The sequence below is a fragment of the Lutra lutra genome, chromosome 4, assembly GCF_902655055.1.
Source record: "Lutra lutra chromosome 4, mLutLut1.2, whole genome shotgun sequence".
NCBI classification, from domain to species: domain Eukaryota; kingdom Metazoa; phylum Chordata; class Mammalia; order Carnivora; family Mustelidae; genus Lutra; species Lutra lutra.
Genome location: NC_062281.1, coordinates 197264671 through 197272957, shown reverse-complemented (window position 1 = coordinate 197272957; position 8287 = coordinate 197264671). Strand labels below are relative to the sequence as shown.

The 8287-nt window shown below is 61.9% G+C and overlaps 1 protein-coding gene across 2 annotated transcripts; it reads right to left on the bottom strand.

Annotated features, from left to right (window-relative positions):
• Window positions 1-1161: 1161 nt before the first annotated feature.
• Window positions 1162-7854, bottom strand: MXRA8 (matrix remodeling associated 8). Of its 2 annotated transcripts, none has more exons than XM_047724395.1 (10): window positions 7515-7854; window positions 4218-4241; window positions 3797-4102; window positions 3600-3701; window positions 3037-3507; window positions 2697-2855; window positions 2488-2527; window positions 2323-2399; window positions 2128-2208; window positions 1162-1968 (listed from the first exon to the last, which is right to left on the bottom strand). In XM_047724395.1, the coding sequence occupies exons 1-10, from the start codon at window positions 7837-7839 to the stop codon at window positions 1943-1945; spliced, it is 1611 nt and encodes a 536-aa protein (XP_047580351.1). In that variant the 5' UTR covers window positions 7840-7854; the 3' UTR covers window positions 1162-1942. The 2 variants fall into 2 exon arrangements, with proteins under 2 accessions (XP_047580351.1, XP_047580352.1); XM_047724396.1 differs by lacking the exon at window positions 7515-7854 and adding an exon at window positions 5533-5669.
• Window positions 7855-8287: the final 433 nt, after the last annotated feature.

Here is an 8287-nt window from a genome sequence, read left to right as displayed (position 1 = left end):
CAAGTCATATGAGAGAGGCTGGTAGCCAGAGGCTAGAGACCAGTACCAGCGGTCTCTGATGTGGTCAGGCTGGTCCAGTGCAAGGAGGAGTGAGTCTGTGGTCAGAGCAGTGCAGCCACTATGGGGCCAGGGGTCACCAGGCTGGGAGGCAGGCAAGCAAGCCACAGCTCCCTGGACCAGACTCTCCCCCCACCCCCGACCTTTGCCACTGTGGGATCCTTGCAGGTGTGTGGTGAGAGGACAGCCACTCCGGTGCTGTCCAAGCAGCATTGCACAGCTGACAATACTGCTCACATCCAGAGTCCGCACATTCAGGCAAGAGCCTGAGCCTAGGATACGGGCTGCACACTCCTGCCTTGTGTCTCCCTCAGCACCTTTTAAAAATGACCACTCAGAACTGAGCCTACAAAAAAAAATCAGTGATCACCTTATAAGTACTTAGTAGGTGTGTGCCGTCCTGCTGTCTCTCTCCTGATCCAGAATGCAGGACTGCCCTTCTGAAGCCTTGCTCAGCACAGCCCCGTTTTGGGATCTGCGACTAATCTTTTGACTTTCCTTCCTTCGTGTCCTGAAACTATGCCTTCCTCACAGTGGCCCTGGGGTTTTCACTTCCCCAGAGTGTGAGCTTAGATGCCAGGTTACCTGCTGACCCTGTGTGGCTGGCTTGTGCCCCTAATTCAGCCAGACATTACCTGCAGTCTCAACACACCACCTCCAGGTTCTAGCATGGGGTGACAGACATCCTTTCCCACTTCCTGCTGCCCTGGGAGAGTTTTGGGGGTTGAGGTCAGGGTTGGGGAAACACAACTGGCTTCTTCCTCCTGCAGCCCCCTCCTGTCGCCCTCACCAGCGTCCTGCTTCCCCCTTTTGTCCTCACATATCTAATCCCATTCTGCTGCTCAGAGGCCTGTCCTCTGAGCATGTCCAGGCTCCCCTCCTCCTTGTCCAAATAAGCCCTCAGAAGAGAATCTGGAACTCCTTTACAACCCAACCAGGAACAGTGACACACAGGATTGGACCCGATGTCGCTCTTCCCAGGATACCTGGACTCAGAACTCCCACTCAAAGAAATGGGTGGGGAAGGAAAGCCTCTTGAGGTTCCCAAGGCCCAGACTCCACCCCCCAGGACATGAAGTGGGAGCCACAGAGGCATACCTGGGGCCAAGTCTAAAAATCACGTGGTCTTTATTGTGATGGTGGCCATTTCCCAGGAGGAGCAAATGTGGGGTATTGGGTGTGGCAGCACAAACCGCTCTAGAACCGTCTTTACTCCTCCCCGGTCCTCAGCCAAAACAGAACCCAAATGAGGTCCCACCAGATGCCAGCCCAAGGAGGGGCTGCTGGGGTCGGGGGGAGTCAGAGTCAAAAGTCACATGGAGCCCAGTGACTGTCAAGGCACTTGCTGGAAACAAAGCTGGAATAGGGTGGGAGGCAGAGAAGCTCCACGGCAGGCCCAGGTAGCCCAACACAGAGCAGAGGGGAATTAGCCTGGGGCCTGGAGTGTGCAATCCTCAGGTCCCAGCTCTAGGCTACTCCTAGAAAGGGGCCAGGGTGCTAGCCCTGAGGTTGACCCGAGCTCCAGCCCATGGTGGCAGGGGCCAGGAGAGCTTGAAGGATTGGTGAACATCAGTGGGGTCGGGGCTGTGCCTGGGGTGGGGCGAGGGGCAAGACCACCAGGGAATGTGGGAGCCAGCAGGTACCTGCTGAGGGCTGGCGAAGAGGCCGCTGCAGCTCAGCAGAATCCCAGAGAGGATTAGGACGGCTCCCGGGAGAGGGGCTGGAGGCAGCTTTGCTCTGTGCCAGTCCAGGCCAAGTTCCAGGACAGCGGGACCAGCCGCTGGAAGGGGGTCGGGTGAGCCACATGAGGGTCAGGAGGTCATCCTCCAAGATGGACGGACAGGAGCTGGCAGGGCTGCTGGCCCAGCCAGGAGCCCAGGAGCCCTTACTTGCAGTACTCCTTTCTGAACTCTGGAAGCCAAGGGAACAGGTGGGTGTCTGCTCTCTGCCCCTCTGTCACAGGGGTAAACACAAGGCAGACATCTAGCAGGACTGCCCAAGGACTCCTCCTCCTGGGACTAGTGAGTGTGGACAGGGTGAGGCATGGGCCCAGCCCTCCTAGTCACTCACCTCTGTCCAAGTCAATATTCTTTGTGGGAAGTGCGCCTCGGCCCAGCTCAGCCCTCTCCTTCAGGATGTTGTTTTTGTAATCTGGTGCAGGAAGAGGGCAGGGTGAGGCCCCCCGGCCCCCAGAGATGTGCCTCCCCTACCTAGCTCAGGCCTGGGAGCCGCAGTCTGCACCTGGGTTCTGGGGCCCTCCCTCACCTAGCTGGGTGTCCTCGCTCCTGTAAAGACCCTGGTCTCCTGTGGCCACAGCCAACTCTGCCATGTTCACATCCTTCCTGGAGGCGGAGAGGGTGGTAGGCAGTTAGATCAGGGCGGGATGGCGGGGGGGTCTGGTCCCCAGGAGAACCTGGAGGGGACACTCACCCCTTTGACTTCCCCGATTTCTTGTCCGAGTATTCGTACCCTGGGGAGGAAGACTCATGTTGGGAGCAGTGTCACCCCCTCCCCAGCTCTCTCAGCCCTAAGGAACCCTCCCATCCCAGTTTACCCTCTGCACAGAGCACCCGCCCCACACCCCACCCCCAACTGCGGGGTGGGGGGGGCCCACCCTGCAGACCGGAGCCCTAGCTCACCTCCACGGCGGCGCTGGCGGGCGGCCAGGACAACGGTGATAAGCAGCAGGATGAACAGAAGCAAGGTGGCCAGCACGTAGCCCAGCTGCTGGAAGAAATGCACCCGGCCCTCGGGGACTATGACGTTGATGACACTGCGGCCGCGCGCCAGGGTGGGATCTGCACGGGTCGTGCGGGGCGGTGTCAGGGAATGCGCCACAGACCCACGGAGCGTGCACCGGACCCAGCCGCCCCCGCTACTGCGCGGGGCTCGGGAAGGGATGCACGGCTGCGGCCCGAGGGGCCCTCCCCTTGGCGAACACCCAGGTCCCCGTGGGGGGCGGGGGATGGGCCGCGGCACCTGGGCCAGGGGCGCCGCTGTGGCTGGAGCCGTTGCCCGGCGAGTCCCGCGGGGGCGGCCCGGCGACGGGCTCGGTGACTCTCAAGTGGAAGGTGCGACGCTCGTGCAGGCCGCAGTAATGATGGTGCAGGTGGCAGGAGTAAGTGCCCTCGTCGGCGGGCTCCAGCGGGTCGATGCGCAGCGAGAAGTCGCCGCGCGCGAAGGCGTCCGCCCCCACCGCCACGCGGTCGCGCAGGAAGGGCGGCCCGTAGGCTCGGCGCTCCCCCGACGCGTACAGGTCCAGCAGGCGGTCCGCGCGGTCGTGCGGCACCCCGGGCGGCTGACGGTCCCAGTGCACCACCTGCTGCGCCTCCTCCAGGTGCCGGTCGGTCCACACGTGCGCGCGGTTCACGCAGGTCAGCAGCGCGGGCGCTCCGCGCTCCACCACCAGCACCTCCTTCTCGCCGTCCCAGTGCGCGCCGGCCTCCCGGGCTGCGGGTGCAGGCGGGTCAGCGCGGGCGGGCGGGCAGGGAGCCCGCAGGGGCGCGTCCCCGGGCGGGGGGCGCAGTGGGGAGCACACTCACGGTTGTCCGTGACCTCGAGGCGGACGGCCAGGCTCTCGTACAGGTGACAGTAATGGTGGTGCAGGTTACAGGTGTACAACCCCGCGTCGGCCTCGTCCACCGCTACGGGCCGGCAGAAAGCCCCGCGGTGAAGGGCGCGGCCGGCCCGCGCCCCCGCGGCCCCCGCGGGCCCCCGCCGCGGCGCCCAGGCCCCTTACCGCGGATGAGCAGCGAGAAGTTGCCGTCGTGAAAGGCGGAGAGCGGCAACAGGAGGCGGCCGCGGTCGCGCGGCTCGTACACGCGCTGCTCGCCTGCAGAGTACATGTCTACGAGCCTGCGGGCCGGGCCGCCGTCCGGGCGGCCGCTGAGGTCCCAGTGGACCACGCGCTGGCGGTCGTGCAGCCGGTCCTGGGTCCACACCATTCTCGGGCTCTGGCAGCGCAGCACGGCCAGGGCGCCCGCCGCCCAGCTCACTGTGGACTCGGACACCACGGAGCTGGCGGCTGGCGCGGGCCCTGAGGGCACTGGTGGGGAGGAGGGGTCACTGGTGGAGGGTAGGACCCGAGGGGAAGGGGTAGGGTGGGTCTGGCAAGACAGGAGGGTTAGTGTTGTGGTTTCCAGGGGAGGGCAGTCACTAACCTGAGGACAGAAGGACAGCAGAACCTGGAAAAAGCAGAGAGTCGCACTGGGGAGGGGATGACCTGACCCTTTGCACCCAGGTCACCCACCCAGCCCCAGACCCCCGACTTGGCTGCCCGGTTCCATTACAGCCCTTGCTGAGGTGGGTGTTAATGATACCCTCTTTTTTTTTTTTTTTTAAGTAGGTTTTATTTATTAGAGAGCATACAAGTGTGCGTGAGCACATGGGGGAAAGAGGGAGGGAGAGGGAGAAGCAGTCTTCCCCTTGAGCAGGGAGCCCAAGGCAGGGTTTGATCCCAGGACCCTGAGATCGTGACCTGAGCCAAAGGCAGATGCTTAACCAGCTGAGCCCCCCAGGATGACACCTTTTTAACAGGTGGGGACGAAGTCAGAGAAGCCAGGCAGACAAGATGGGGGAGGGGGTTCCTCCCATGGCGCGGGCACAGTCCCCACAGCCCCACCTAACCCTCACAGCCACCCGCCTCGACTGTGGGACAGCCCTTGCCCTTTTGGGGGTGAGTGGTAGAGCCAGCTCTGGAGTGTGCTTGTCACCATCGCTGCAGCAAGGCCACCAGAGCACCAAAGCATGATGCTCAAGGCTGTTTGGGGGGCTTCTGCACATTCGTGTCCAATGAGGTACATGCACCTGCCAAAGACCCTGCCACACAAGCCCTCAAGACTCCTCAGACGGCTGGGCAGCCTGCCCCACACCCAGGTCTCAGGGCCAGAGCCCCCCAGCCGTCCTGAAGGGTAGAGGTCTAAAGCAGGAGGGCTGGACCATCCACACCCCACAGGCAAGTTCCTGCTCCAGAGATGGGCTGAGCGCCCAGGACCAGGAGGAATGTGCCGGGTCAGCAGGCCAGCCCAGGAGGCGGGCTCAGGAGGCATGGGAGCCAAGGGGGTGACTAGAACAGACCCCGCGAGCCCCACCATTCCCAGGCCCCCTATATCCCCCAACCCACTCCTCTTCTGACCACAGGAAGTAGTGCAGACCCGAGGGGTTTTCTGGAAGAGGGGGGTGGGGGAGGGACCCCAGTGAGAGGCACCTCCCTGCCCTTCTTGGCCCTCTGGCTCCCGAATCCGTGGAATCTGTGTGAGAGGAAGTTCTGGTGGAGATCTCACATCAAACCTCACCCTTCCTGGGTCCTGGGGGCCCCTATCCTGGTGCGCTGCCACCCTGAGCACCCCCACCCCAGACCCAGCCCCTTCCCGGCAGTGGGAGCGTCCCACTCCTCTGCACTCAAGCTCAGACAAGCAGCTTTGCCCAGAACACAGACTCCTGAAGACTCCGGACCCCCACCCACCCCACACTCACTCTGTAGAAGCACAAGTTCCCAGATCATAACCTGGGGCCGCAGCTCCATGGCGCCTGCCTGGCCCGACTGCTTCGCTTTGTCTCACTTCTGTTCCAACTCTCCAGAAAAACAGCCCGGCCCCCTCCCCCTCCTTAGCACCCACCATGACATCACGGAGCCCTGGGCGGGGTCGACAGTCTGCAGACCGCCCCCTCTGGCTCCTGCTGGTCCCTAGTCCTCCCCGAATCTTTGGCTGGCCTGATGAGGAGGGGTAGGAACATAGGGCCCTGCGTCCAACGAAGTGAGGGGAAATCAGAGTAGAGACCCTGTCCCTCCTCTGGCCCAGGTACTGGAGAAGGAGAAGGGGACAGTTGCCCAGCCCTGGAAGGGGCAGGAGGGTTGAGTGCTTGGTCCCAGATGCTGTGGGGGTGGCTGTGACATATGAGGCCAGTTGGGGCTGCCGCGGGGCGGGGCTCTGGGGTGCACATCATCTCATGTGCACCTCTGTCAGAGGAACCGGCCCAGGGTGCTCCCCTGTGTGGACAGCATGGGCAGGTCCTCCCTTCTGTGCACGTTGTGGAGCCCGAGATGTCCCTCCTAGCAAAAAGGCATCTTGGGACTTGTACCCCCAAGGAGCCCAGGGTGCCAGACCTACCCTCTTTCCCTCTTCCCCTCAGCCTCCTCCGGGGGCCGCATTTCTTCATTTGTGAAAGGAAATGAATAGTCACACCCACCCTGGGTGGGGGGCAGGCTGGGGGCTCCCCTAGGACAGTATGATGGGCTCTGCGGCCCATCAGCACTCTTTACCACCAGGAGGAGCCTGCCAGGGCATGATGGTGGTGACGCTGAGCACCGAGGGGCAGCATTTGACCAGCCCCTGCCCCCTGGCCTGGACCTCCATCTGCCCACCATTAAGGATGGAGCTTGGTGTCCCTGAAACCAAACCCTGGCTAGGATGCTCCCAGTCCAGGGTGGAGGGGAAAGGCGGGTATGGGAGCCTCCCCAACGGAAGGTACAAATTTGAGCTCTGGGAAAACTTACAGAGTCACATAAACAAATGCAAAATAGCATATCACACACTGTTCCAAACCCACTCTTTCTAGTTAAGCAAACCTCAAAAAGAAAAAAAAGAAAAAGAAAAAGAATCCAAACAACCACCAAAACCCACAGTGCATGTTTTAGACTATCCATTTGCACAGAATTATGGTCACAGGCCCCAGTCCCTGGTGGGCAGGGTCTCACCCTGGAACCTTGTCCTGGTCCCCATTTCCTCAGACAAGCAGCGACTCCAGTTCAGCTGGACTGTCCAGCTTCAGGCAAGGTGGGGGGAACTCAGTGCTACAGCAGAGGGAATGAGATTCTGAGGGTGTGAGGAGCCCCCTGACAATGGACCCATTTCCTCAGCAAGACTCAGGCCCTGGGGTTTGGAGCCCCTCTTCAAACTGGAATCAGAGCTCATCCTGGTCCCAGCACCTCCCTGGGCCTTTCATTCTGGAAAAACAAGCCCCGCCTGGTCTTGAGGCCTGGCCTCTCCTCCTGTTTGTTTAACTGGTTTATATTAGCCGGTGACCTCCCTTCTCTGCGCCCGCCCATGTCTCTCCATCTCTGTCCTCTGTCCCCTCCTCTGTCTGCTGGGCTGTCTCTCCCCCATGGAGGGAAAATGTCCAGGCCATGTTGGAGGGAGGCAGAAATGGCCCAGCGCCGGCCCCTCTGTCTGGAAGGGGCCCCAGGTCAGCTCCCAGCCCTGAGCCAGGAGCCTGTGGGCATCCTCCCGCTCCCAGCAGGGTCCCTGGCCTCGAGCCCTTTGGGGCATTCCCAGCAGAAACTCAGCCCTCACCTGAGCCCAAATGTGTAAGTCTGAGGGGACCGCCACTGTGGGGAAGCTGACCCCCCAGGCACCTCTGGGAGAGAAAGGACAGAGGCAGTGGAGGGCTCTGACCCCCTCTTCCCTGGCCCGCTCTGCTTGACGCCAGCAAAACCCCCACTCGCCGCAGTTATTAGCCACGGGTGAGAGTGGCATCCGGCGGGCCTTCTGCCCCTTTCCAGGTGCCCGTGGGTGGCTCATTTCCCAGTCTCGCCTGGCACCTCCACTCCTCAGGAGTAGCACGCACCAGGACAAAACTACTGACATCAGCAGTCCCACCCGGAGCTCTAGCCAAGCCCCCTGCCAGACCAGAACCCTGTACCCACCTCCCCTCTTCTAGGGAGGTGTGACTGGATGAGGTAGGGGTCAACCAGCCCCACTGAGAATCAGGTACTGGCTCCCGCTCCCGGGGACTCGGACATTCCAGGCAGCCAGGCTCACTGGGAGGAGAAACCACAGGCATTCCGAGCCGCCACGACACAGCCAGACGGAGACACGTGCTCACACCCACTGTCCGGTCATTCGGCAAATATGTGCTGAGCACCTACTGTGTGCCAGGGAGCCAGAAGCTGTTGGAGAGAGGCAGACAGACGGCAGGCCAGCTCACAGACAGCTAAGATGGTTTTCATGCCTGGGAGAAGTGCTGTCAAGAGAAGAAAACAGGGCAGCTCTCCCTCCACAGGACGGACTGGGACGGCCTCCCAGGTGAATGTCCAAGCCAGTGCCGGGGGAGCTGCCTCCCGGATGGGAGAGCAGAGCTGAGTGCACAGGGAGCATTGTGCAGCCGCCATCTGGCTAACGTGCTGAGTGAGCAAGTCAGGGCTCAGAGGGTCTAGAGAGGAGGACGTGGTCTGGGGATGCGGGAACATGCGGTGGCTTAGAGCACCAAGGGTTTCTGTGAACAAACGGGA

Bases quoted from the DNA above. Each gene is read 5' to 3' on its own strand.
- MXRA8 (XM_047724395.1), bottom strand. From the start codon at position 7,839: ATGCCTGTGGTTTCTCCTCCCAGTGAGCCTGGCTGCCTGGAATGTCCG. The intron at 4,242-7,514 runs GCTAATAACTGC...TGCTTTTTCCAG, and splicing joins GGATGCCACTCTCACCCGTG to GTTCTGCTGTCCTTCTGTCC. The intron at 2,856-3,036 runs GTGCCGCGGCCC...CGACCCGTGCAG, and splicing joins CAGCGGCGCCCCTGGCCCAG to ATCCCACCCTGGCGCGCGGC.